Here is a 26,831-nt window from a genome sequence, read left to right on the forward strand (position 1 = left end):
AAAACTGCACTGCAGAGTACTCCATTGTAATTTTTTTTCTGTTCCCTACTAGACAAAGTACCTCGGGTCCTGCCTTTGCCCGAAACGGTCCTCTTCCCGGGCCGTGTCCCACCACGAGACCCAAACCAAGACCCACCCCCACCAGGGCTCCTGCAGCCGCTCTTACCACCGCCGCCGCACCCAAATCCTCCCACAAGAACAAGCCAAAAAAAAAGGTATCATCCTCCACTTGCCTACCGGAGATGACAAAAAAAAAAGAATCCCAGAGTGCGGAATTACAGGAAAAAATTGCATTGCGATACAGGAAGAGTGTCGCTCCAAACGCCCCCTAAGATCATAGAAATAAGTAAAAGACAAGGTAAACATGATCATGATACATGATGTGTTTCAAGACGTCCGCCGCTACGTTTCTGCCACGTAACAGCATCCAAACTAGCTTCTCGGCCCCCCTCATCAGGACAGGGCCGAGAATAGAAGGTTAAAGAGAACGAAGCAGGTGGCGTAGCTGATATGTACCGAGATAAAAAGAGGTAATCCTTGCGTCTCCAATTAAGTACCCGCGATTTTGCGAAACGTATAAAAGTGTTGAAAAAAAAAGGTACGCTTAAGCCTGGTGGCACGGGTAATAATGAGCGGTTCTCCAGAGCCCGTTGAATCGAAACAAGGTGAAACGAGTTAATCCCGAAAAATAAAGGACTGTCCAATGGAGCCAGGGAAACGAGTAAATTCGAACAAGAGTGCCGTCCAATGAAACCAGGATCCATCCAGATTTGCGCCGCTAAATGAGATGGAGCACGAATATTGCGCGAGTCGAAGTAGCCGAGGCCTGGTATTACGAATGGAACAAATCCCAAGCTCTTGCACACAGTCCAATGAATTCCTCCTTCTTCTTCAATTGCGTCTCGGGTGAGTCACGTCTGGCTCCAAAGGGCCCTGCTCTTGCTTGCTGGCGGCCGAGTGGCGGTGTGCCATTGTCCATTTCATACTCGTCGCGTCCACGTCTTCGTGCGCTACCACTGTGGTGTTGTTGCTCAGGGTGCGGATACGCTGATGATTGGCCCTGCTTGGACATGGGCGAGGGCGGTGTAGGCGGTTGGTGACCACCGTAATGGACCAGACGTGGCAACAGGTCTTCACGACCACCAGACATTGACTGGACAGCTTCTTCGGCCGACTTGTACTCTCGAGGTCTTGATGTTGGCAGGGGCTGCTGAAATTGTGGCGGCGGGAAACCTGGCGAGGGCATGGGAGGTTGCACGTTGGAATGGGAAGAGTGGCCTGGGCTACTATTGTTGTTATTGTTGTAGTGATTTCGGCCAGTTCCCAGCGGTTCTGGAAAGACATCCGAAATGGGCGGGAGTCGGTTGTTGGTCTGGTGCGCATGCACATGATGAATATGCGAGGATTGCCCAAGATTGGATGGCGCGTTGGCGACCTGCCGTGAAGGGGTTGGGTTGCCACGTAGGCCGGTAAAAGTCTGGTTGATGGGTGCCGACTGAATCACACGGTCACTGGAAAACTGTTGATGGGCAGGAGGAGCGATACTGAGGCCCGGCGGTGGGCCCTTTCTGCGAGACGTCTGTGGCGTCTTGATCGTCCTGCCAAAGGCGCCCATTTCGGTGCCCCTTGATTCCTCGTTATCCGGTGGACCGCTCTTGCCGTGCTTTTGCCGTGCCTCGATGATTTGCCGCTGACGCTCCCTCACATCCAAACTTCTTTGCAGTTGCTCACGCATCGTGGGGTCTTGGGTGTGAAAGCCGGGGGAAAGACAGGCGAGGCCCATGTCTTGGACATGACCGCTACCGGGTCCAGACGGGCGCGCGGTGAGGGCACCCGACGAGTGAACGATGTTGTGGTTCGTCAGGTTTAATCGTTGGGGTCGGTGTCGTGTCGTGGTGGGCATGTCGGGCGAGGCAGGCTCCTTTTTGACGACAATCTTGGGAGCCGGGCCACGAGATCTGCGCGACGAAGGACGGTTAGAGGCATGGCGGGTGGGAGGAGACATGGACGAGGTAAACGAGGCAGTAGAGGTGGCAGAGGTGGCAGAGGTGGCAGAGGTGACAGAAGTGGCAGAAGTGGCAGAAGGGGCTCGACAGGAAGACGAAGAGCGTGAAGAAAGACTAAAGGACGTACGAAAGAGGTGAGCGCTTGGCCTCGGCTCTAAACTGGGTGCCATCACTGGAGGAGGTAGGTGAAGCATTGTCGGAGGGAAGTTTAGAGGCGCGAGAGTTGGGCGTCACAGCGTGGGGAGAGGCAGTCGAGGGCGCAATGGGAGCATATGTCCTCGACGAGCCCACGGCGTCGGCCGAAGAAGGGGCGGCATGTTGGGCCGGGACCGGGGGATTAGCGACAGCGGTGGTCATGGTCGCAGTGCGGTGTGTCGGAAAGAGGGTTCGAAGTGGGAGGGAGGGGCAGATTGATTGTAGGAGGGTGGCAGGGTCTTGTATGAAGTGCGCTACACTAGCTGTCGAAGGATGTGCGCAGCCAGGGCAGATTAGAGGCTGGTGCAACACGGGCGTCGCAGCGTGCCAGGCTTGGGAAGGGGGGGGGGGGGGGGTTTAGGGCCAGGTATAGTGTAAGGTAGACGGTAATAGGAGATGATGGTATAGGTATAGATGATAAATCAGCCGTGCAATGCGCGGCGCGGAATTACGAGGGCGAAGAAAATGAGGGGGGAGAGAGGCGGGAGGAGGGAGAGGGAGAGGGGTGGAGGTGGAGGAGAAGGAGTGGCCTGGACTGATGGACGAAGAGGAAGGAAGGAAGAAAGAAAGAGATGACAGGCGAAAGCGGGCTACTAGGTTAGGGGGGGGGGGGGAAGGAAGGCGCGACGAGACCAAGAATGTCGAGTGTAGCAGGTACAACCAAGTGACAAGTGACAAGCGACAGGAACAGCAGGAGCAGCAGTTGCAGGAGCAGTCGCAGGAGCAGAGCGAGCCAGCCAATCCAGTCCAGTCCAGTCCAGTCAATTCAATTCCAGTCGTGCCTTCCGACGCGGGTGTGGTGGGGAAAAGATAAAAATGGCAGGCACGGACACGAGAGGGGCGTTGGCGTGTACAGTAGAGTAGGTGGGTAGGTAGGTGCTGGTTAGAGAGAGAGAGAGAGAGAGAGAGCAGGAGCAGCTGAATGGATGGATGGCTGGATGAAATGAATGAATGGATAGATGGATGGGTGGATGATGTGTTTGTATTTTGCACAGGGCGGGCAGGGGTGGATGGGGCCAGACTATGGAGCGCGCGATGCATGCGATGAGTGGATGGATGGATGGATGAATGGATGGATGGGTGGATGGGATGGGATGGGATGGGCTGGATGGATCGTAGGCGATGTAGCGGCTGGCATGCGAATCCCCCCCCAGCAAAAGAGAGACCAGTCAGAGACACATCTGACTTTGACAATATTGTATAGTAGCAAGCACAAGCAGATACACCGACCAGGCCTACCTACGATAGCCTACCTACTGTTGCCTGCCTACTGTATGTACCACTACCACCATGTTCGCCGTAGCCACACATGGCGGCTGTTGCACACTGGTCACTGGTCACTGGCACACACACACACACACACACACAACATTCACAGACTTGGGGCGAGCAGAAAAGCCGAGCCAAAGGAGGAGGCAAAGGATAAAACCCCAAGCACGCCACAGACCACCCGCTGTTTCGCATTCACGGCCTGCCAATCCATGCCAAAGGATGGTACCGTATGCTGGCCCGCTTACCATAGTAGGGACTTGTACTTACTCCAGGCAGACTCAAGTCATCCACTGCAGAGTCTCCACCGAGGCGTGGGCGGCGTCGCCACTGCCATGGCGCGATTACCTGTAGAGTACTCGCTCGTTACTTGCCTCTCCAAGTGGGCAGTACTCCAAGTATTCCTCTGTTCTTTGCATGTGTCTACTAGAGTAGTGCTCCACAAACACTTCCTCACCCTCAGCAACGTCCAAACGTGCAAACACTGGCCAGGCTACTCGACCACGTACCTATGTATTGTACCTTCAATGTACAGTACAACACACCCACACATGCATCCATCACAGCGTCGCATCATGCCTTCCCATTGCCAATACTTGCCCTCGACCCAATCAGCTCGCATCCCCCCAAAGCCCAGTCAGCCCAACCCGCCACCGACTTTGTTTCAGCCGGGGCTGGAGGGGCTGCCAACCAGTTTGACCACGCCCAAAGCGGTAAGCGTACGACCCCCCCTACGAAACACGGCCACCGAGTCGCAAAGTTGCAACACGAGGATGAATGGGGGGGGGGGGGGGAGGGGCGCGCCTTTTTTTGGATTATATTTTCTTGGGCCGTTTTAGCTCCAGTTGGTTGGTTGGTTGGTTGTGGGCACAAACAGCAGCAAGTAGAGTTTGGGTTTGCAGTAGAGGGGCGGGCGATGATGGTTTGTTTGTTTCGCAGGGGGTTGGGTGTACTGTTGTCAAGGTAGGAGTGATGCTGGTAGTAGCATTGTAGTGGTGGTGGTGGTTGTGACGGTTCCTACCCCTCCCTCCTTCCCTTGGTCCAGTCGTTCTTTCCTTTCCCCCCCCCCCCCCCTCGTCCATTTGACTTCATCCGCACGTGGCTGAGAACCTTCACCTGGATTCTCACCCACACACACCCACACACACCCACACACACCCACACACACCCACACACACCCACACACACCCACACACACCCACACACACCCACACACACCCACACACACAGACAGGTACAATGCTTACAAGCTTGCAACTATACTTGCCCCCCCCCCCCCCCTGTCTCCCACTAGATAGCCCTCTCTTTTTAGACTTCGCCGTGGCCGTGACGGGTAATGGACAGGTCGACTTACCACACATGAATGTGTGCTCGAGCCAACCCTCCACAGGACAAAGGCCCGTCCATAGACGCAATCCGCAATGCTGACGGTCGTGAGTCGTGACATGGCCACGCGCTTGCTTGGGGAATCACGAGGCCTACGAGAGGATGGCAGTGGACGGGGTATGGGTGCCTATAGAGTACACTACCTTGCCCACCAATCCATCTCCCCAATCCATCTCCCAATCCATCTCCCAATCCATCTCCCCAATCCATCTCCCAATCCATCTCCCAATCCATCTCCCAATCCATCTCCCAATCCATCTCCCAATCCATCTCCCAATCCATCTCCCAATCCATCTCCCAATCCATCTCCCAATCCATCTCCCAATCCATCTCCCAATCCATCTCCCAATCCATCTCCCAATCCATCTCCCTCGCCCTTCATCCATCCATCCATACAACACAGCTCATATACTTCACACACACACACACAGACACCCGCACATGATGATTTCCATCCACCCCTCGGCCTGCACCTCATTGGCTGGCTCACCCCGATCGAGTAGTACGGTACCTACCATTCCATGAACCCCCCGAAAGACAGAAGACACAACTTAGGTTGTAGACTTTGCCCTAGCCTGCATTGCCCCCCATCCTTCTCCCCTCCTAGCCTCCCTTCATCTCCTTTCATCTCCTCTTCTCTGAGCAACATTTTTCAATGCCCATCATCCACATTTCTAGTTTCCCACCCCCGCACGCTGCTGATTTACCCGCCTCACAACTGCCTGCTCGCCTACCGTCAGCCTCGTATCACCATACACCCCAACATGGTACAACAGCACCCAATATCCCCCCGCGCCTCGCATCTGACAACCCGGCGCATAGTAGGTGCGACAAGGCCCCGAAGCGGAAAATGGCAATCACCTCCCCCTTTCCTAACCCGGTCGTCTTGATTATGCGCACCCTCTCTTTTTGGGCAATCTGCCGTCTGTCTGCGTTGCTGCCTGTGTCTTGAACGAGACCGTGGGCGGGGGTGAGGGTGAGGGTGTAGAGAGCGAACGAGGCCTACTCTACTTGCACGTTGTAACCGTAACACTTTGCACCACACTCGTCCTGCATGTGCTGTTCGCTAGACACATCCAACTACAATCAACCGAACCAGGATGAGACGAGAAGAGAAATGCTCCTTTGACATGCCAGGCTGCATTCTACTTACCACCCAGAGTACCTTGCTTACCAACCCCCACTTGCATACGCTGATTCGCCATGACTGTATGTATGCACACCACCACCAACAAACTCTTGTCGTTCCACACTAGATGGTGAGAGTGGTACCGATGACAAGGAGAAGAGAGTATATGATAACCTGTCTGGCTACTAATTATAAACCACAAAAGTAAGAATACAGATCACAATCTCCAAACCCAAATTAAACTCCAACTTCAACCCAACACCACTCCACCCAACAATTCGCCAATCCATCCACTTCAAAAATGGATTAAAAAACCAATATACAAAGCCCATTCGCAAACTCTTCCACTCGAGAAATCAAACACACTGCCTAAACACACCCTTTTTTGATAGACGGAAAGAAGAGAAGTTGAGACCGTGCAAGCAACATGGTCACCTACCCCCAAACCCCATACCTAACCACACCCGCACCCTTGAAAGACACGTCACCTACGCCAACGTGCCAAAGTCACCGCCTTGAATCCCATTCGGAATCTCCTCGAGGCTAAACTGCTCCAACTTCTTGCCGAGATGGGCATGCTTCTGCTCGGTCTCCCTTGCATCCGGCCTTGATGTCGGCCCCGAAGAAGCGTTCTTGTCCGACGACAGGTTCTTGCTCTTGCTCTTGCTCTTGCTCTTGCTGTTTTCATCGCCAATAGGACTATCAACCACGGTGACTTCACTATCATCTGCGTCGTCCCGGTGTTGCTCCGCCGCCTCCTGCTCTTCCTCCTCCTGCTCCTCCCCCCCACCACGTCCCTCAATCTCCATCTCAGCCTCATGATCCAACCTGTCCGTCTCGCCCTCGACATCCACCAACTCCTCGCCCTGCTCCGGGTCCTCCCGCGCATCAGGCACAACCTCCTCCTCCAACCTCCACTCCTGAATCGCACGGATGATATCCACGGCCAACTGCCCGTTCTTCCGCAGCGCCTTGTCCCAATGCGCCGGGATCCCCTTCTCCAATACCATGAGCCGCGCCACGCTGTGGACGAGCATACACCGCATCGGGCTCGTCTCCTCCGTGTTTGCATAAATGTACTGCACGCGCCGCAAGCCGGGATACGTGTCGCTGTACTTGTACCACTCGCGCACAACCTGCAGCACGTCGGCGACGAGGGCTGGGATCTGGAACTTTTCCGCCATGAGATAGAGGTCGAAGAGGGTGCCTAGGTCGGCTTCTTCGCGCGGCACGGGGAGGGAGGCGCTGTACAGCCAACCGACAAACGTTTTGAAGGGCGTGTCTTCTTCGTCGGGAAGGCCAAAGGATTGCGTCGAGGAGTGTGACGAGGTCTTGGAGTAGAAGATTTTGCGGAAAAAGGGCGAGTGGTGGCAGAGTAGCTTTTCGTGCAGGATCCAGTGCGTATTTTCAGGGCCGATGTAGATGTCGACCATGGAGCGGGAGAGGAGCCTTCATTGTACGTTAGGTGGTGTTGAGGTGATGGTGGCATGTATCAAAATGAGAAGATGATGTCGAAGCAAAGGGCAATCACAGAGTGCTGTCATCATAAAGGCGTATCAACATACTCATTGAGCGGCTTGTCCTGTACGTTCGACATGACGATGGGCGAGTCGACCAACCGTTGCGACTTGGTTCAACTAGGACTAGGTAACGTGGTTACCCGATCGAATGGTATTTGGGTGCGGCGGTATTTAACGGTCGGCTCGCTAGAGGCAAGGCACACGCGACTAGACTTGTAGTGTGGCAAAAGTATCAAAACTCGAACAAGCTCACGAGTCGAGAAAGGTAGAACCAGAAATGCAATCTGCTTCAAGGTGTGGCAGTGCCAACTTTAAGACCAGACGGCCCTGGGCAGGAGGCTGGGACAAGTTGCTCAAAACATGACGTAGATATTGACAAAGTGGAGCGGTGGCAGCGGCACATTTCCTTGTATAACACCCCTGTCCCGTCCTGCAAGATCCCCGCCTAGTTCGTCCACATATCAAGGATCTTGGAGATCAGGATTCAACGTGCATGCGATTTTGTAATCCGGATACGATTTGGCGTTCTGCTGTCATTTCGATTCCAGATGGGCTGGACCGGGCCGTAAAGGGGTGAGGAAGATGAGCAGGCACGCTGAGAGTGGCACTCGCGAGCTGAAATGATATTGGGAGAGATTCACGTGTCTCAACATGGCGAGAAGCGAAGACGAATTCGGGATGTTGTACCGTAATAGCCGCCTGCAACGAGAGAATGCTGTCATTCCTCGGAATGGCTGATATTGTACGTGGGTATCTACGGGTAACAAGTACTGTCTGGTTAGGCGTCCACAGGCTGTCAGCGCTGTGATCACGCCGTGCGACGGTCGTCGGGCATGTTTCGTCGTTCCTTTGCAGTAACCTTCTTGCGGCGGCGCTCGATGACATGCTCGCGCTGCTTCGATTTCATATTCTGGAAGCGGTCGATCAAAACCATCTTCTTTTGCTCGGCTACATGCTGTAATTAGTACACCGTGGGGCAACGCAGTAGAGGTGGACATACACTTCTTCAGGAAGAAAGGCTTCTTGCCGTCCTTGACCAATTCCTTTTCCTTCTGCTTATGTTCCCGAATCACATTCTGCTGCTTCTCTTTGTTTTCTCGAGCCTTTTGTTGCGACTCCATGGAGACGAGCTGCTTCTTGAGCCGCTCCCTTTCGTTTTCATTCTTGGTCTTCTTGATTGTGCTCTTTAGTTCTGCAATCTCCGATGCGCGATAATCATTCAAGAAAGAATATCGCTTGCCAAAGGTGTGCTCGTCTGGCGGTGGACCGGCCACTGGGTCAAATCGCGGATCTCGAAAAACCGGCTTCTTCACGTCGACGACTTGGCGCTTTCGCGACACCATACGCTTGCTGGATTGGACTGCAGGAGCATGTTTGCTGGACCGCGCTTTCGGCTGCGCTTCTGAATCTGAGCCGGAAGATGCACTCTCATGGTCCTGGTGGTGGTCGTCGCCCTCTTTGCGGCTTGCTTTGCTCTCTGTTGCCGAGGTCTTGGACTTTTTTGCTGGCGGCGCAGTTGCCAGTTTCTCTGCCTTGATCTGTCGCAGCCTTGCCCTCAATGCCTCTAACTTGTCTTCTTGTGATTTGGAACTTTCATCGCCGCGCTTGCGCTTTCGGTCTGTAGACTGTTCCTTCGAAAGAGCGTCCTGTGCTTTAGCTAGAGCGCCAAAGGATATTTTGCTGATTTGTGCCTTGGCTTGGTCGTCATCGTCATCATCCGAAGCGTCTGGCTTGTGCTCGTTAGCAATGCAACGTTGGTGTAGTGAGTATTGTGCAGGGAGGCAAAAACTTTACTCACTTGCTCGCCCATTTCCGAGCTTGCACCTTCGCCGGTGTCTGAACTCATGACCTCACCGCCTTCGCCCGTCTCCAGAAAGGACTCGGAGGACCGGTCCGAGACCTCGTAGTACTCTTCATCATCTGAACTGTCAATGGCCGCTTGTAGCTTGCGGTCAAGCTGGGTGGAGAGCGGCATTGTTTGTTGTTTGTGCAGGGAGCAAATGGGGTCAAACGAGGCTGTCTCGTTGTCCCTTGCGAGGGTGAATGTTGTGTGAGGTGATGGAGGACGGCAGCCGAGTAAGTTAGTGTCTGTTCACTGTCCACTGTTTGGTAGTGTCCAGCAACTTTTTTTTGGCGGGACTCCCCACTTGTTGCCGCGCTTTACCTTATTTGGCCACGGCAGCACAATCTCAATTCCGGGCCAGGCCAGCAACCGCCAAACAGTCACAACGAGTCGACGACGAACGGCGACGACGACAACAACAACGACGGCAGACGATTATATGCCCTTTGCACAGTCCCAGCCCCTCCTCACCCTCACCCTCACCGCACCTGCCCGACTTGCCGCCAGTCGCATCTCACTATCTCGTTTGCTTCATGGCTCCAGTCGCCTCTGCTCGGTACAAGATCCCCCCCCCCACGACGATTGCTCTCCCCCCAAACTTTCTAGCACTAACAACCCCCGACAAAGACCACCGACGGTCGACGCGACAGCATTTCGCCTGCCCGGCCCTGCGACGTGCAGCCCACCGCCGCCGATATGAACGAGGGCTGGAATCCGACAGCCTTGCCCTTTCGGCCTGGCGGTGGCAGCAACCCCGTCAACCCCGTCAACCCCAATGGCGGCCGTCGCGAGCAAAATTTCTACCCTGGCTTCGAGAATCACGGCCCTGCACCACCGCACTTCCCATCCTCTCCACCGCAGCCCCCTTTCCCACGGGGCCATGGCATTCCACACTGGGAGCGTAACTCTGCGCCATGGGAGCACAACTTTGCGCCCTGGGAGAATAAATTTGCGCCGCCGCCGCCGCCTCCTTCAGGACCGCCGCCTCCATCACCGCCGCCGCCCCCACCGCTGCCGCCTCAATTCTTCAACCATAACTATGGCCCACCGCCGTTCTTCGATCATCCAGCCCAAGCCCAGGCGCAGGCGCAGGCACAAGCACAACATTACCAGTGGATGCAGCACCAGCAGTACCAGCAGCGTCAGCAACAGCCGCCGTTTCACTTTCAGCAGCAACAGCATCATCAGCAGAACCAGCAGCAGAACCAGTTCTTTGGTTCCCATGGCTTCCCTCCTGGTCCTCCCGGTCCTCCCGGTCCTCCTGGCCCACCACCCTATGGTATGCCACCACCGCCACCACCACCACCACCACCGCCGCCTGGCTATCATCCTATGCACGGCGCCCCGCCAGGTTATGGCCCACAGCCCCAGCAAGCTTTCCCAAATCGTGGGCATCCATATGCAGCCATGCAGGGACAAACAAACATTCATTTTGGTGGCAGGGCGGAAAAGAACCAGTATGCGCTCGAAAACCTGATCAAGGAATTGAAATGTCGAACAGGCCGCACTAACGCACGCGCCAGAGCATCTACTTCTTCGGCCAAAAAGTCCAAATCTGGGGCTGGTGCAAATAGCCACGCCAAGCAGAAAGAGTATGTGTTCCCGTGTCGTGTTGCGCGACACGAGGCTGTCCGTGCTTGTGTTGACAAGTCATCTAGAAATTCGAATGCGCAAAATGGTCCAACTGGAGAGAAAAAGGGTCGCTACGGCGACAGCAAGATCATGCTTCCCGCACCGCAGCCTACTGCAGAGTATTTGGCGCAGGCTGCCGGAGAACCATCTGTCCTGAGTGAGCCGCGTCCACTGCTAATCATTCTGGATCTCAACGGGACGGTCCTGTTCCGACCCAATAAAAACGCAAAGACGATGATTGAGCGACCCTTCCTCAAGCCATTCCTGCGCTACCTGTTCCAGAACTTCAAAGTCATGGTTTGGTCGAGCGCGAGACCTGATAACGTCAAGGCGTTGGTAAATCAGGCATTAGACAACAGTTTGCGGTCCCAGCTCGTAGCGCAATGGGCACGCGACTCATTTGGCCTCTCCCCCACAAATTACGGCCAAAATGTTCAGGTCTACAAGAACTTGAAGTTGGTATGGAGTCGCTCCACCATTCAGTCACACCACCCCGACTACGACAATGGCGGCCGTTTTGGTCAAGACAACACCGTCTTGATCGACGACTCGGCCCTCAAGGCAAACGCACAGCCGCACAACCTCCTCGAAATCCCCGAGTTTGCAGCCACACCCGAACAAATGGACGGGGATGTGTTGCGCGAAGTCGCTGGCTACCTTGATGTGCTCCGTCAGCAACAAGACGTTTCCAGATTTATCCGTACAGAGCCCTTTGTTGGCGATGGGCGCTGGGCTTTCGATTGGCCCAGCGAGCTTGCAGGCGGTGGCGAGCTGACGACCAAAGTCGGCAAAAAGAACAACAAGAAGAACAAGAAGAAGCAGGCCCAAACCACTGCCTTAAACACTCACTCACAGCAAACAGAGAGCTCCAGTGAAGCCAAGGACACGGCAGATGCGCTGCAGGCGAGTGCCGGGGCTGCCGCACCATTAGACACGGCGACTGACACGATGAAATCTGTTTCGCTTACTGCATCCGCGCAGAAAGATTGGTAAGGCCAAAGGGGCCATGGTTATATACATGTGTTGTGGCGATTTAGCACAGCGAGATGCATTGCATATGGCATCTTTTCGGAAATATCTGCGTCTGTAATATATCGAAGTAATCACGAGGGAGATGATTTACGACTGAAGTGCCATGTCAGTGTATTGTATCTAGTTGTAGGGTTGGAAAGAGATGGTAATCAGAGAGATGTTACATACATCCAAGTCTATTCTTCCTTGTACACCCTTGTCTACAAACTTCACCTAACCTATCCTGTCTAACCCACAGGTCCTTTCTTACCCATTACCTAGTACCCGTGACCCTCACCCGTCCGCCTGCCCGCCTGCCCACCACCCTTGCCTCTTGTAGATGCCCCGCTTCCACACCACCCCCACCTTCCTATCTTGTTACACCCCTCTATTTTACATAATTCCCAACTTCCCTAATTGTTTTTTTAATCTGCGCATATTTTACTCGAGTATATAATATTCCCCAGCGGATCTTCTTTCATCGAAATACAAAGACCGGTCGCTTAGCTCAGTTGGTTAGAGCGTGGTGCTAATACGAGAGCTTGAATTTACAGGTCATCACGTGACGCCAAGGTCGCGAGTTCGACCCTCGTAGTGACCATTATGTTTCTTTTTGCCTTTTTTGCCTTTTTTTCGGTATGCTTGGAGGTGGAATATGTGTTAATAGGGCTATTTTTCAGGTAGGGGAGGTGTAGAGGGTAGTAATGTGTATTAGTTGTTAAATAGGTTATACCAGCAAACGCTCACAGCATTTTAAAAGTTTCAGGCGCGGCATAATATATGTAAATATTAAAAACTTCTCTCTGCTTAAAAGAACTTTGCAATATAATGCACTTAATACATGCTTAAATTAAATATCTTAGCTTTTGTAAGAGGCTCAGATAATTGGCTGACATAGAAAGAAGATATACATAGGGGACTAAGTTTAAGATATTGCAATTCTCCTAGCCCTAGAACGGTGCAGATAAGTGACTGGGATTAGAGACACTCAGGTCCTTTATATTACCCAAGCATGCTGATGATGGTTTACCTAGCGAATTAGCCAAAGTAGTAATACCACTTCTCTCAGCTCTACAGTAGATGGTGCGTTTACGGGAGCAAGAGAGTCTCTGTTTGGAGAACATGATTCAGAATCGCAGAAGACAGCTAAAAACAGCATCCACTCAACGTCCAAGAAGGCCTTGTGCTCAACACAAGCATCACAACCGAATCAGTCCGCCCCATCTTTCCTCGAGCACATGACACACCACTCTCCACCAAATGTACACACATGATTCTTGTAAACTACATCACACGCCCTTGGTCCACTTGTCTTCGGATACCATAAAAACTCTCTTTTCCGCTCCCGCGCAGTCTGGCCGGAGCCCTCCACACCCCAACCCCCTAACCAGCTTCATCACTAGCCTACCCGGCACCACTCCGAGCCCACTCCACTTTCCTATTCAAGCCAGCCTCCAAATCCTCCATGTGGACAGAGTGTGGAGAATGCCGGGCCAAGGCAACGCGGGAATAAAACGCCCCCAATGTATGTACGCCACGAGCACAGCGACCCTTGCCGATATCAGCCGATTGCCTACGCCGAGGATGAGCGAGACCTTTTGTGCTTCTGCACCATATGCTGCAGCATCGTTGGGGCGTTTTTCCCTTGCTCCGATGGGATGCATGGCGAGTGGATGTGTGGCGTGGTTTTTATGATATGACGGAAGTGGGATGGAGTTTTTTTCTTCCCTCTCCATCGTTGCCCTCGTGCGAGTGGTCAGTGCTATTTAGATAGACTTGTATACGCTTGCCCCTCCTGTCTGGATTGTGTCTTGTCGATCACGCTTGGTACTGTTTCTTGGGATGCTAATTGCGGCATGGGTATCTCCATGGACGACAAACGCGAGGCTACGCCGATAGACGCAGATGATGGACAGAAAGAGGGGACGGAGGGCGAAGTCGGGGTCCCGTATAGTATCTACTCGACCAAGGAGAAGTGGTTGGTTGTTGCCATGGTGGCTTTGGCCGGGTTTTATAGGTATGTATGACGGTTATTGAAAAGGAGAGAGGAAGAAAATGTATAATAATCAAAATCGGCAGTCCTTTGCCAGCCAATATTTATTTTCCCGCTATACCGACCATTGCTCGCGCATTCCACAAGTCGGTCGATGATATCAATCAAACCGTCACTGTATACCTCGTCTTCCAGGGTATATCGCCCATGCTCTGGGGTCCTATTAGCGACCGCCATGGACGACGCTTGGTCTATCTCGTCTGTTTGAGTATCCTCGTTGCCTCCAGTATCGGCATGGCGCTCTGTCCAACGGATGCCTACTGGCTTCTTCTCTTCCTCCGATGTTTCCAATCTGGGGGAAGCGCGAGTACAATTGCCCTTGGCGCAGGCGTCATTGGCGACATCTCGACGACGCGGGAAAGAGGCGGATACTTTGGCATGTTCAATCTCGGGCCCATGCTTGCACCCTGTATCGCACCAGCCATGGGCGGTGCATTGTCACAAGGCCTGGGCTGGCGATCCATCTTCTGGGCAATCGTCATCATGGTTGCAGTCTGTCTTCTCTTCATCGCGCTATTCCTCCCAGAAACACTGCGCTCCATTGCAGGAAATGGTAGCATACCCGTAGCCCCGTACCTTCGCCCCGTCGTGCCCATCGTCGGACAAAAGACAAGTCTGCAAGCTTCCGATGGCGAATCCCGCGCAAAGCCAAAGCACTCGGTCAACCCTTTTGTCCTCTTCACCTACCCGGATGTCATTGTCCTCCTCAGCTTCACCGGCATGGTCTACGCCGTGAACTACACAATCACCGCCACCATCTCCTCGGCCTTTGCCAGAATTTACCCCGAACTCTCCGAGACCGTCCTCGGACTCTGTTACCTCCCTGTAGGTGCTGGCATGATCATCGGCAGCGTCATGACGGGCAAGTTCCTTGACTGGGAATACGCACGTATCAAGAGGCGCAGTGGCGACAACTTCACCATTGAGTATGCCCGCCTGCGACTTATGCCTTTCAACCTCACAATCTTCGTTGTCTGTGTAGTCGGCTGGGGCTGGGCCATCCAGACGCGCGTACACATGGCCGTCCCGCTCATTCTCTCCGTCTGTCTGGGATGGACATCCATGGGCATCCTTAACACAACCATGACGCTCAACATTGACATTTTGCAATCGCGCAGCTCGGGCGCAACGGCTTGCACCAACTTTGTGCGCTGCTCGCTTGCCGCGATCATGATTTCAATCATCGATCGCATGAGTCGGGCGTGGGGTGATGGCTGGACGTATACATTCTGGGGCGGCATCTCTGCGATGCTGTTACCGCTCATGTTGTTGGAGATCAAAATGGGCCCGAAATGGAGGAGGAAGAGAGAGGATGCTGAAACGGCGCGACTGGAGGCCTTGTGATAAGGTTGCGATTCTAGAAAAGCGTTAACATGCCAATACCAAGCCGGGGAAGGCGGCACGCAAGCGTTGGGTGTCTGGATGAAGGAGCGAATCTCGTTGTGGATTTTTTGTTAGCGATGCATATGAGCATGATACCCTGGATATGTAGTCTTTTAGAAATGCTAACGACTCTGACCGACCGTTATTACTGTCCCAAGAACGAGCCTCACTCTTCACTGTGCAGAAAATCGCGAGCCGGAAATTCCATGTCTTTCATTTCATTGAAACCCGAGACCCTTCTGCAATTTCACATCGCAGACAAGCTCGACGTGATCCACATTTGCAGGCTCTGGCTTTGTTTCTTGTATATCCTGTGCAATCTTCTTGTCTTCGAATAAATCGGCAACCTCTTCTAGCGTGCGGCCCCGAGTCTCAGGGAGCAAGACCCAGTTCACAACGACAGACACGCCCAGCAGGCAGCAAAAGAGAATATAGTAGCGCCACTGGATAGCATCCAACGCAATCGGCGTGAGAAACGAGAGCAACACGAGGGAGCTGTAAATGACGGCCAGACTCAGACTTACACCCTTTGAGCGGATGCTATAGGGCAGGATTTCCGTAGCGTAGGCAATGACGAGCGGCGTATATGCGATATCGTAGTGGAAAAAGTAAATGAAGATGAAGGCGATGACGGCGATGCCTAGACTCTCTCCACCGGCAATGGCGAAGCGTGCGGAACAGGCGGTCCAGATGGCAAAAGAGATGGCCATGCCGACACCAGACCAGTTGAATAATGTTCGCCGGCCGAGACGATTGACCAGAAAGGCAGCCATCACAGCAGCGCCAAAGTTGAATAGCTGCAACAGTCCATTGATCAGGGTCTGCGTATCGGGATTGGTGATGCCAACCGAGTCAAGCACCAGTGTGAGGTAGTATGATACGACGCTGTTGCCCTGAATAAATGTTAGTATTTCACACCATGAATGGCTCGTTCGATCCATGACCTACCGCCCATTGCGACATGAAACCAATAAAGACTGTGATGAAGATTCGTTTTCTGTTGACTGATGCGAATAGAGCAGACCACTTGGTATCCTTTGATTGAGCATCCAGCTCAATCGCCCGAGTAATCTCAATCATTTCAAAATCAACAAGTGCATGTTGTAAGTCCCCACCGGCATGATACTTTGCGAGTACAGATCTAGCTTCATCATAGCGACAATTTGCGATTAACCATCGCGGGGATTCAGGAAGATACCACCACTACACCAGTCGGACATCAGCAAAGAAAACTTTCACCACGCCCGTAGAAATCAACTTACAAACAAAAGTTGCAGCACAGGTAACCCGCCCTGCAAAATCGATGGGCCCCTCCACGCCCAATGACTATCCGGATTCCACTTCTGCAATCCATACGTACTCCACGCCGCCAAAATGGCCCCCAGATAATAAAACGTCCAATACAGGGCGGTAAGAATGCCCCGATGGGTAGGATACGCCAGTTCCGAGATGAGCAGCGGACTCGGCTGAATAATGGTAATGGCACCTGCACCCACCAGTGCACGCGAAAAGATGAACATGCCTAGATTGACGGCTACCGACTGTACAACCGACGCGAGAATAATGACGACGGCTCCTATCAGGAGTGTCCACCTGCGGCCCAGCCCGTCCGCAAGCATACCGACAAGTGGCAAGACGACAACGCAGCCTGCAGACTGTGCGGCGTTTACAGCGCCCAGGCTATGACCTTGGGGGTTTCCAAAGTCTCGTTTCCATGACGGCAGGGCTTGCAGCCCATTCATCAGAGAACCTGTTTTGGAATTCGTGTTAGTATCATCTGTACGGTAGGTGCTGTACCAGTTTGTTTCAAAGAAGGTATAGGCAATAGGAATGTCTGCACATCAACTTACCATCATAACCCGCAATAGCCGACGACATCAACGGCATCAGTAAAAGCATATTCAACCGAAGCAAATACGACACTCGAAACCATGGTCTGTCCGTTCGAGGCAAGACTTTAGCCAGCGCCTCACCCACAACTTTTGCGTCGTTTGTCCCCATCGTGGGCGTATAGCGTACGCGGAACAATGCGGGATAAAATGAATGCGCCCCCTAGCCAGTACCTAGACACAGTGATTTGCGAAACGGTCGCTCCTATTCGAATTAGAGGCAATATGGGATCTTTTCCAGGGTCTGGCGGATTCTCAGGGTCAAGAAGATGGAGAAAGACGTTGCGTCTCCTGAGGATGACTGACAAAGCCCCCCTGTCTTTCCATCTGGGGGAGGGGGATGCGGATGTGTTGCCGTCGAGTCAGATGGAGCATCAACGCACGTGATTTGGTAGACAGAGAGCAAAACGAACCCCAATTGAACACATAACTTGCTGGCTTTGACGAATCGCGGCGAAGAGTCGTGTGTCTCCCAATTCGCTGCTTTGAGTTACATTGGATAGAGTTTGCGCTAAATGCTGACGGTGATAACTCGGGCCGATCCAGTGCCATGAGTTGCGTCATCGTTGTCATGGAGGTTGTTGTATCAGAATCAGAGATCTGTTCGGATGCATTGAGGAGGAATAGGTTTATTTCGTACATTTGCTAAAGGGCCAGTACATATTTGATGATATATCACAGTGCCACTTTCCATCCTATCCCGTGAAGCTTCCCCCTCCCAAACCTAATCCAATCGTCAATCTTCTCCCTCCAGACCGTAAAACGGCCAGCCATACCTATCCAAAGCCCCAACGCCATCCACATTCCCCTCACACTGCTCCAGCCTCTCCCACTTTATCGCCACTGTTCCACCAACACGCTCATCTGCAACCACCATCCTCGTCGTCCAGCTCCGCTCCCTTCTCCCTTTCACAACAAAATGCAACCTCTATCTGACACGCAGCACATCTCAGGATCTTTCTTACCCTCTATACCATCCTCATCCTTGAATAGCTCAGGGGATACCATGTACAATATCAGCCCAACAGCTCCAAAGAATTTCCATGGCGCTGAACAGCAACCCAAAGAGCTTCTTTTAAATCCCCACAAGGCTACACGCAAAATGTCTTGTTTCTTTCTCTTCCAGGGCCCATCTATTCCTGCGAAGAGAGATGTTGTAGTACCAACAACAACAAGGCGGGACATGTCCTTCCTAGCCACACGCCACACTACAAAACTACATTAGCTACCCAAGGACAGAGCAAGAGTTCTTGTATTTATGCAGCTAGCCTACCTACTTAACTATTCCTCCCATCTGCATCTGCCGAAACGAACTATAAGCACCTAATCTAATAGTAGAATCCAACTCCCTCTTGCATTTGCGTAAACATACGGACTCGTACTTGGACGCTGTGGCTGCTAAGTTCCTGGTGCAGACATTAGACATCACTATGTGAATCAAGCGCAGTAGAAATTTCCGTGTCAATGTCATCATTATCTTTCCTTCGTGTATTCATATCTTCGCTTTGCTTTCTTCTTCTCTTCGTGCTTTGGCCTGCTACCCTACCCACAGCACAATCATCCATCGTCATCATCGTCATCATCAGCCACACGCCCGCTCGCTCAAGTACGACATCCTGCCTTTTCCCTGATACCCTCGCCCTATTGCATATAGTCCATATACGCCTGCCAAGCAAGAAAACAAATATAAAAAGCGGACTACTCATTCCATGGAACGGAAGCAGTCCAATCAGGCCTATCGGGCAAAAGCGGGAAAAAGAACAAAGACGCACACTATACTCGTACACATGGGATCGCTCAGGGAAACGCACGACAGTGCTAGAGAAGAAAACAGAAGGAAGAGACTTGATCAAAAAGAGGAGTGATAATCGACCACATTGGACGAAGACTCGGCAGCCATGTTGAAGTCTGGAGGTGGGCCACCTGCCCACTAAGCGGCTGGCTGCGCTCCAAACTCTGCACCACCCTGTCCGCGAGGCGCACCACGACCACGGTAGCCACCAAAGCCACGTCCACGGCCCCGGCCACGGCCGCGACCTCGAAAGCCACCCCGGTAACTGTCGACGCTGCCTTCGCCAAAAGTTTCAAAATTCTTCTTTCGCTCCTCACTCCGGAACTCCTGGCCACGTCGAGTGACTGCTTCTTCTCTGTCCCTGAGTTCACTCGAGATATTGTCGAAGAAGCTGGTCCCCTTGTCGTACATGGCAGCAACAGGGATGACAACCTCCTCCTTGCCTTCTCCGTTTGCATGGCCATTTGCAGCGTCTTGTCCAGTGGGCGTGAGAGCATCGCCAAGCGGCGAACCAGTAGCAATAGCCTCCTTGATCAAGTCTTGCTTGTTGAATTTGGCATTGGCACCAGCAAAGTCAAAATCTGTCTTGGGCACTTCCATCTTGGGATGATGAGGTTGCGAGTGAGCGCCTCGGCCGCCTCGGCCACCCCGCCCGCGGGACTCGCCAGTGCCACGGCCGCGGTGCTGACGGCTTTGCTGTTCGCGCATGCCCTCGACCTTTTGTGCGAGATTGTTGAGGGGATCTGACGCTGGGGCAGTAGATTGAGTCTGGCTCTGGCCTTGAGCTTGAGGCTGGCCTTGGGCCTTGTTTTGAAGATTGAGTTTCGCCATGGCTTCGGCTACAGCAGCGTTCGCCAGTTGCGTGGCGTTTTGTTGTTGGGCGGCAGTGGGAGGAGCAGCTGTTTGGGCTTGAGCTGTAGGTGCTGCAGCAGCTTGCTGTGCGTGTGGTGCAGTCTTGGTTGCCCTTGGGCTGGGCATGGGAACTGCTGGTACGATACGACCGCTCTTGGCACCGCCCTTTGGTGTTGCCGCAGGCTGAGGATGAGGTGGTGCCAGAGCAGCGGCGACGTCAGGCTTCGATTCAATAGGAGGTGGCGGCGCTTGCTTTGCGGCAGCTACGGGCGTCTTGTTGGAAGCCTTGCTACCAGCCTTGAGCTCTGCGGGCTTGGATGCGCCATCCGCCTCTGCAATCTTTGGCTGCACGGGCGCAGCCTTTTCCTCTTTACCGGGTTGTTGGCCTTGTGGGCCCGGGCCACGAGGACCCGATGGCGGTTGGTTCTGGTTGTGCAACCCAGGTGGACCTCCAGGCATGTTGGGCGAGAAGGGCCCTGGAGGAGGGGCAAACCCTTGGCCTGGCGGGAACCAGCCCGGAGGTGCTCCAAATGGAGGCGGCGGCATACCAAAAGCACCAGGTGGCCCCCCAGGGAATCCAGGACCGCCAGGAAATCCTTGGGGGCCGAATCTGTTCGAGTACGGGCCACCAGGGCCGCCAAAAGGAGGGTAGCCACCTGGTGGAAACTGCCCATGGGGAGGAAAGTTCTGTGGCGGTTGCTGTTGACGTTGCTGATCTTGTGACGGGCCATCCTGACGAGGCTGCGATTGTTGAACCTGTTGTACAGATGGCTGTTAGCCAGTGTTTGCGCAACAGCTAGCGAAAGAAAAAAAATGTCATCTTGGTGAGACCTCAGAAGGAAGGCAACGGAAAATATCCACACGGTTTTGCGCTCTCGGATATTGTTATGATTTACATCCGAAAAATGTTTAATCATCGGACTCTGGGTTGGGGTGGCGGGAGGGAGTGAGTGTGACTTACGCCAATGATTGCAGGGTCTTGCGGCATCGCCGGCGGGGCCTTCTCCTTTGCCGGCTCCTCGATGCGCAAATCCTTCACGTCGCTGCCACGAAAGACAATCTGCTCGTAGATGACGTCCGAGGGTGGATACTCGTCCTTGCCGCCCTTGCGGCCCTCGGTGCCAAACGAGCACACATTGTCTAATGAGACGGTGGAAGCTTCTGAGTTGATGTCGACGAGGGTACCCACATAGCTGTGCAAGGAGTTAGTCGCGTCGGTCAATTGACGTGGCAGAAGCTGCAGACGAACCGGATATCGCTCTTGGAGATGAGGGAGATGCGAGAACTAGGCGCTGCATGTTAGTGGGAGCTCCAGCTCGATGACCGGAGCTGTAACTAACCCGATGAACTCGGACATAGCTGTAGAGCTGGGGGTATCAAAACGGCGTTAAAGAGAGAAGAAGAAGAGGAGAGAGAAGGGGAAAAAAGTCGCACAAAAGAGTAGTGGGTGGTATGGAGAGGTCGAGTGGTGTGTGAGAGGGGGGAAGGCGTGAAGGAGGTAACTGTGACTGTGCGGGTGTGCGTGTGGGTGGGTGAGGTAGGTGGAAGGATGAATGAGTTGACGGTCGTGGGCTGAAAGAAGAAACTTGGCAGCCTTTGCCCATTTGAGCTGTTAGCGAGGGGGACAAAAAGTGGATCCGCTACCGGTATGAGACAGAGCTCCAGCCTCACACCAGCCTCAGCTCCAGCCTCACACCAGCCTCAGCTTCAGCCTCACACCAGCCTCAGCTCCAGCCTCACACCAGCCTCAGCTCCAGCCTCACACCAGCCTCAGCTCCAGCCTCGGCCCCAAGCCCACCCACATCGCCTCCGAGGCCACCCCTCCCCTCCTCCAATGCACCATCCACCGCCGCTGCTTCACCAGCCGCCATGAGCGTCGTCGCCACCGATGGGTTGGACGATGTCTATGCTGCTCTTGAGCGCTACGACTGGGATCACGACGCCGAGTTCCAGTCTGGCCTGAGTGCCATTCTCGGCGTGAACAGTACAGCAGAACAGGCTGCCGAACTTGCCGTGAGGGCGCGATGTTTTTATTACTCGAGGTATGTGCATACATGCACGATACATGCTATATCAATGCGTACATCTTCTATCCACTGTTAATCTGCATGGTGTTGAAATGACAACAAGGATTATAAAAACACGAGTAAAAATCTACATGTCCTGTACTCACCTTTCCTACCGCCAGAAAATACAACACCACCATCGACTTTGAATCCTACAAAGCCTACCGCACCGCCCGCAACCGGCCCCCACCCACACCCCCCACCACAAACGGCTCCCTGGCTCCGAGTATCCTCGACACTCTACCCACCCCCGACGATGTCCCTGTATCCACAACCACTACCCCCACCACAACATCCACAACCCAAACCCCCCCAGCCGACCAACCAGCCCCCTACCCAACCTCCTTCGCCCACATCGTCGACCTCATCAGCACCGGCAAGCCCATCCCTGGCATCAAACAGATTCCCCCCACCGTCCTCGAAGGCCAAGGCAGCCAGCCGACCAAGGAGCGGCGGAGGAAGCCTTGGGAAAAGGAGGATGCTGTGATGGTTGATGATGGTGTGCAGGAGAATAGTGGTAGTAATGGTGGTGCTGGTTCAGTGGGTGGATTGACGTAGGCGTGTTGACTTCTCTAGATGTGTTTGGGGCAGGGGATATGTTGTCATGGGGAAGAGTGGTGTTGGTGGTGGAGGGGCGGTGTGGGCATGTACAATGTCATGTCATGAAATACTAGGCAAGGATTGCAGTCTCCTTGTAGATTGCTGGCAGAAAACTTCACAGAGGAGATGAGTGGTGGTGGTGGGATGGGGGCTAGGGTTGAGGAGACGCCATGTTGAAAGTCTCGGATTAGATACATGCATACATACGTCAGATTTGGCAACTACATACACCATTCGTCCATTCATCCATCCATGCACAACTCATCCACCCATCCATCCAAATCCTCCCTCCCTCATCCCTCCAACCCATGACCCAAACACAAATACCAAAACCATGAATAGGGGTATATAACAAATCCCAATCCCAATCCCAACCACAACCCCTTGTGCCCCTAAACCCCCCATGCGCCCCCGAGAAAAAAAACCCCCCTAATTTACAACAAAACATCCAAAACCCTCTCCTTCAAGCCCTCAACCTCCTCCTCCACCCGTCTACAGCGCGCCCGCGCATCCAAAAACCTTCTCTTCCAATGCGTTGCCGCATCTTCTTTGTTCAAGGCTGCAGCACCGTCGTCGTCGTCTTCATCGTCGTCGTCGTCGTTGTGGTCCTGGTTACCAGCAGCGCCTGCACCGCTGGTACGAGGACCGCGTGTACGTTTGCCTCCTTGTCCGTCTGTTGCCCCGATCACGAGGCCCTTGATGCCCCACTCGCCCCTGAGCCCGCCGAATGTGACTTCAAAGTAGACATCCCATGTTTCCTTGACGCTGCTGCCTTGTCTCCTGCCACTCGCATCAGCACCCGCACCCGTATCTGCATCGCCCTCGGCCGCAGCTCCCACTGCACCCCCTTCATCTCCAGCCCCTGCACCCACACCCTCTTCCTCCTCATCACCCTCCTCAACCGGACTCTCATATCCATCCCTGCCCACCCGAAACCGCAGACACTCGATCTTGCGCACCCCGCCCGCTGGCCCTCCAGCCCCGAGTCCCACCGCAGCCGTGAGCCCCAGACAGCTACTGATTGCGATGCCGAGTGCAGGCTGTGCGATGGGATCATGTTTCGATGGGTGTGTGGATTTGGGGAGGTGAGAGGGCCCAGAGGCCGCAGTATCCCTGGCCGGGTACAACGGATGCAAGATGGCAGAGGCAAGACCCTTTGCCTCTGTGCCGCGTAGCCGTTTCCGCCGGCCCGAGAGCGGGGCACGGAGGAGTTCTGCAGCGAGGACGCGGTTGATGGTTTCGAGGGGGATGAGGGGCGTGGTGTCGTGTGAGGGGGCATCAGAGGTAGGGTCTGTTTGGATTCGGGAGGAGGAAGGGGGTGGTGGACGTGGGTGGGCGGGTGTTTCGGAGGGTGTGAGTGCGCCGTGGTAGGTTTGGTGTGTTGGGCCCGTGGCCGTGCCTGTGTGTTGTGCTGCATAGTGTGCATCACCGCGGTGCTCGGAGACGGCACTGCTCCTACCTGAAGCTCGGAGGTTCGAGGCCGGGGATTCGTTTTCCTCGCCATTGACAAGGACAGTTGGTGTGACGAGGCGGACGACGGGATTTCCGACATTGGGCGGGACTTGTAGACTCAATCGTTGCTTTTGTCCGGAGCCGGGCATGGAGCCTTCCATGCGCGATGGCGAGATGGCAGAGGCAGGTGTGGGTGGGAAGCGAAAGATGTGTTCTTGGCTCGGGGGATCCGAGTGTGCACGCTCGACAATGGGCGTCAGGTTACCGGGGTTGCGGTCGATGGGGGGGCCTTCGCGGGTTTTGGGATTGGCGGGGAAGGTGACAAAGGGGCCGTCGCGGATGGAGCGGTTGCTTGGTGGTCGACCTCGAAGTTTGCCAGTGGACGAGCCATTGTTGGTAGACCAGGCTGATGACACGGCAGGCCCATGCCGTCGCCTGGCCCGCGGTTTGGCACTCGAGGGTGTGACGGCCGATTGGGGTTCATCAAAGAACGGATAGGCGGATTGGGGGGTCACTGCCGACAGGGGGTGCGGTGTTTGCGGAGTGTCTGTTGTATTGAGGCGCCAGCGTAGTTGTTGGCCAGACATGGGCGAAGCCGAGTATGGCGTGAGACTCTTCTGACCTAGACGTCCGGGTGCTGAAGCGGCAGTCAAGGCAGAAGACGGAGTGACTGCTGAGACGGCAGTCCACGGATCCTGTGGTGTCAGAAAGCCTCCCAGATGGTGATCTGGATGTGCAGTAGTCGGATATGCTGATTGCGGTTGCAGAGCGTTGCCAAACGGTACCGATGTGTCAAGCAGAGGTCGCTTCCGGACAGGGGCAGAGCCTTCGTCATAGTCCATGTCGTCTTCCCCGTCTTCTACCTTTCGTCGCCCTCGCTTGGGCTTGAATTTCGGGTCCAGTGCACGAATGGCGAGATCTTCTTCGAGTGGGACGCCATCACGGCCTCCGTCGGGAAAGGGGTCGTGCAAAGGCGGTATTTGGATATAGTAGGGATGCTGGTTGCCAATGAGGTATTCGAAGAATGCGTCAATATGCATCGCACGCATCCATCGCTGCGGACAGTCAACTGGGAAGGAAAAGAGGGGGGAGAGGTGTTCAGAAGACATGGGGAATCCGTACCTTGAGCCTGACCGAGTACTGCTGCACCTTTTGCGTGCTCTGCCCCTCGTCCGTATTGGGCGGTTTAACGCCCAAGTCGAGGGCCAGCTGGGTCCACGTCTTGATCTCCTTGGCGTCGAACTTGCGAATGAGCTCAAACAGGGTCCAGGTGCTAAAGGCGTTTCCATCGCTCTTCGGCGGCGTCCTGAACAACTTGACCAGCTCGGTGGTGTCGGTGGTGGTGGCGGGGAAGCTGGGGTTGCAGTAGAGGATAAAGGCGGCGTAGGCAGCGTCGATGGTGTCGTCGGACACGTCGCGCGGCGGCAGGGAGCGATCGTCTGGCGTGTAGGCCGAGGCTGGCTGCTTGCGCTCTCTCCCGGGGGATAGGGCGGAGAAGCGTGGGGAGGGATTGGACGAGGTTGGGGGAGTCTGCGAGGTGCGCATGTCGCCATAGAAGCCGTGGGGGAGGTGTTCGGCATTCTCGGGCTGAAGGAGGTGTTGGTTGGGCGTGGTCTGGTGGGCGTGGTCGTGGTGGTCGTGGTGGTCGTGGTGGTCGTGGTGGTCGTGGTGGTCGTGGTGGTCATGGTGGTCGTGGTGGTCGTGGTGGTCGTGGTGGTCGTGGTGGTCGTGGTGATGGTCGTCGTCGTGACTGTCCGTCGTCGTGGGCGGCGCGTGTGCATTTCGGCCGGCGGCACCTGTGTTCTGGTCCAGTCCGGGATCAATTGATGGTACGCCACCACGACCACCACGACCACCACGACCACCACTACCACTACCACTACCACCACTACCACGACCACCACGACCACCACTACCACTACCACTACCACCAACACCACCGCGGCCACGTCCACGCCCACGCCCACTGTGACCCGTACTGCCGCTGCCACTGCCGCTGCCTGGGTGCCTAAAGGGTGAGTAGGACGGGCTGCCGCCAGAGCCTGGATGTGGATGGTCGTAATGGGGGTTTGTGGTTAGATGCAGACTGTGCTCCGACTCTGCATCGTCGCCAAAGTCGACTTGCATGGCTTTCGGGGGCGGGGGGTCCGCGGGTTTGCAGTGGCTCTGCTACGGGGCTACCGGTACAATAGACACAGTCCAGGGCTCGTCACCATGCCGTGAATGTCCCGAGGTAGAGTCGCGGCCGCGTCGACAAATCAAAAGGGCAAAGGTGAGCGTCAAAAGGTCCCAGGACCAGGCAAGTACAGTGACACCTAGGCCGTAAAATCAGACGGTAGGGTAGGTGAGTATAGGTAGGCAGGTAGCGTAGATTACCGAACAAGGCTCGGGAGTGCGGATCCGCTGTCGCTGTCGCAAATAACAGCACGGGGTGGTGGTGGTGGTGGTGGTGGTGGTGAGGGAGGGGACGAGGGTGAAGGTACGACGAGTGTTTTTGGGCCTCTTTTGTCGTCTTGCGCCCTTTTCCTCGAAACCTTTTTTTTTTCTTTCCCTTATCCCAGCTTCCGCGTCGTTCCCTCCCAAAGCAACAGCAACAGCAACAGCAACGGCAGCAGCAGTGATTAGGCAGAGGTCGGTCGGGATTACCAATGACGCGTCGGGATCGCAGATTCCAAACTCTTTTGGCGTGACAGGAATTTGCCGTCGTTTGGCGGCTGCGCTGTTTTGGGCACATTTTGCACACTTGACCACTT

At 54.5% G+C, this 26,831-nt stretch overlaps 12 protein-coding genes across 12 annotated transcripts; 6 read left to right on the forward strand and 6 right to left on the reverse strand.

Moving 5' to 3' along the window:
* Positions 1-832: 832 nt before the first annotated feature.
* IAQ61_008298 (uncharacterized protein) lies at positions 833-2,363 on the reverse strand (the record flags this gene model as incomplete). The annotated part of the gene is made up of 2 exons (XM_003837018.2): positions 833-1,958; positions 2,134-2,363. 2 exons carry the CDS (start codon positions 2,361-2,363, stop codon positions 833-835), a joined length of 1,356 nt encoding a protein of 451 aa, XP_003837066.2.
* A 376-nt stretch (positions 2,364-2,739) lies between these two features.
* IAQ61_008299 (uncharacterized protein) lies at positions 2,740-3,015 on the forward strand (the record flags this gene model as incomplete). Its single annotated transcript, XM_066097941.1, has 1 exon — positions 2,740-3,015. The coding sequence occupies one exon, from the start codon at positions 2,740-2,742 to the stop codon at positions 3,013-3,015; it is 276 nt and encodes a 91-aa protein (XP_065952438.1).
* Positions 3,016-4,891: 1,876 nt separating this feature from the next.
* Positions 4,892-5,359, forward strand: IAQ61_008300 (uncharacterized protein; the record flags this gene model as incomplete). Its single annotated transcript, XM_066097942.1, has 1 exon — positions 4,892-5,359. The coding sequence occupies one exon, from the start codon at positions 4,892-4,894 to the stop codon at positions 5,357-5,359; it is 468 nt and encodes a 155-aa protein (XP_065952439.1).
* Positions 5,360-6,047: 688 nt separating this feature from the next.
* Positions 6,048-7,582, reverse strand: IAQ61_008301 (uncharacterized protein; the record flags this gene model as incomplete). The annotated part of the gene is made up of 2 exons (XM_066097943.1): positions 6,048-7,434; positions 7,551-7,582. 2 exons carry the CDS (start codon positions 7,580-7,582, stop codon positions 6,474-6,476), a joined length of 993 nt encoding a protein of 330 aa, XP_065952440.1. The 3' UTR covers positions 6,048-6,473.
* A 456-nt stretch (positions 7,583-8,038) lies between these two features.
* Positions 8,039-9,727, reverse strand: RRP36 (rRNA biogenesis protein rrp36; the record flags this gene model as incomplete). Its single annotated transcript, XM_066097944.1, has 2 exons — positions 9,304-9,727; positions 8,039-9,235 (listed from the first exon to the last, which is right to left on the reverse strand). The coding sequence occupies exons 1-2, from the start codon at positions 9,478-9,480 to the stop codon at positions 8,039-8,041; spliced, it is 1,374 nt and encodes a 457-aa protein (XP_065952441.1). The 5' UTR covers positions 9,481-9,727.
* Positions 9,728-9,787: 60 nt separating this feature from the next.
* On the forward strand, positions 9,788-11,973 carry IAQ61_008303 (uncharacterized protein; the record flags this gene model as incomplete). Its single annotated transcript, XM_066097945.1, has 4 exons — positions 9,788-9,904; positions 9,976-10,805; positions 10,872-10,940; positions 11,007-11,973. 4 exons carry the CDS (start codon positions 9,788-9,790, stop codon positions 11,971-11,973), a joined length of 1,983 nt encoding a protein of 660 aa, XP_065952442.1.
* A 1,874-nt stretch (positions 11,974-13,847) lies between these two features.
* IAQ61_008305 (uncharacterized protein) lies at positions 13,848-15,388 on the forward strand (the record flags this gene model as incomplete). Its single annotated transcript, XM_003837014.1, has 2 exons — positions 13,848-14,008; positions 14,071-15,388. 2 exons carry the CDS (start codon positions 13,848-13,850, stop codon positions 15,386-15,388), a joined length of 1,479 nt encoding a protein of 492 aa, XP_003837062.1.
* Positions 15,389-15,645: 257 nt separating this feature from the next.
* Positions 15,646-17,428, reverse strand: IAQ61_008306 (uncharacterized protein; the record flags this gene model as incomplete). Its single annotated transcript, XM_003837013.2, has 4 exons — positions 15,646-16,320; positions 16,376-16,630; positions 16,690-17,177; positions 17,278-17,428. The coding sequence occupies 4 exons, from the start codon at positions 17,426-17,428 to the stop codon at positions 15,646-15,648; spliced, it is 1,569 nt and encodes a 522-aa protein (XP_003837061.2).
* Positions 17,429-18,235: 807 nt separating this feature from the next.
* IAQ61_008307 (uncharacterized protein) lies at positions 18,236-18,541 on the forward strand (the record flags this gene model as incomplete). The annotated part of the gene is made up of 1 exon (XM_066097946.1): positions 18,236-18,541. The coding sequence occupies one exon, from the start codon at positions 18,236-18,238 to the stop codon at positions 18,539-18,541; it is 306 nt and encodes a 101-aa protein (XP_065952443.1).
* A 705-nt stretch (positions 18,542-19,246) lies between these two features.
* IAQ61_008308 (uncharacterized protein) lies at positions 19,247-21,317 on the reverse strand (the record flags this gene model as incomplete). The annotated part of the gene is made up of 4 exons (XM_066097947.1): positions 19,247-20,716; positions 20,922-21,153; positions 21,210-21,245; positions 21,301-21,317. The coding sequence occupies 4 exons, from the start codon at positions 21,315-21,317 to the stop codon at positions 19,247-19,249; spliced, it is 1,755 nt and encodes a 584-aa protein (XP_065952444.1).
* Positions 21,318-21,611: 294 nt separating this feature from the next.
* On the forward strand, positions 21,612-23,011 carry IAQ61_008309 (uncharacterized protein). The gene is made up of 2 exons (XM_066097948.1): positions 21,612-22,002; positions 22,149-23,011. The coding sequence occupies exons 1-2, from the start codon at positions 21,830-21,832 to the stop codon at positions 22,582-22,584; spliced, it is 609 nt and encodes a 202-aa protein (XP_065952445.1). The 5' UTR covers positions 21,612-21,829; the 3' UTR covers positions 22,585-23,011.
* Positions 23,012-23,060: 49 nt separating this feature from the next.
* IAQ61_008310 (uncharacterized protein) lies at positions 23,061-25,623 on the reverse strand (the record flags this gene model as incomplete). Its single annotated transcript, XM_066097949.1, has 2 exons — positions 23,061-25,133; positions 25,201-25,623. 2 exons carry the CDS (start codon positions 25,621-25,623, stop codon positions 23,061-23,063), a joined length of 2,496 nt encoding a protein of 831 aa, XP_065952446.1.
* Positions 25,624-26,831: the final 1,208 nt, after the last annotated feature.

This window comes from Plenodomus lingam (assembly GCF_022343315.1).
Source record: "Plenodomus lingam strain CAN1 chromosome Unknown contig_3, whole genome shotgun sequence".
In the NCBI taxonomy this organism is placed as follows: domain Eukaryota; kingdom Fungi; phylum Ascomycota; class Dothideomycetes; order Pleosporales; family Leptosphaeriaceae; genus Plenodomus; species Plenodomus lingam.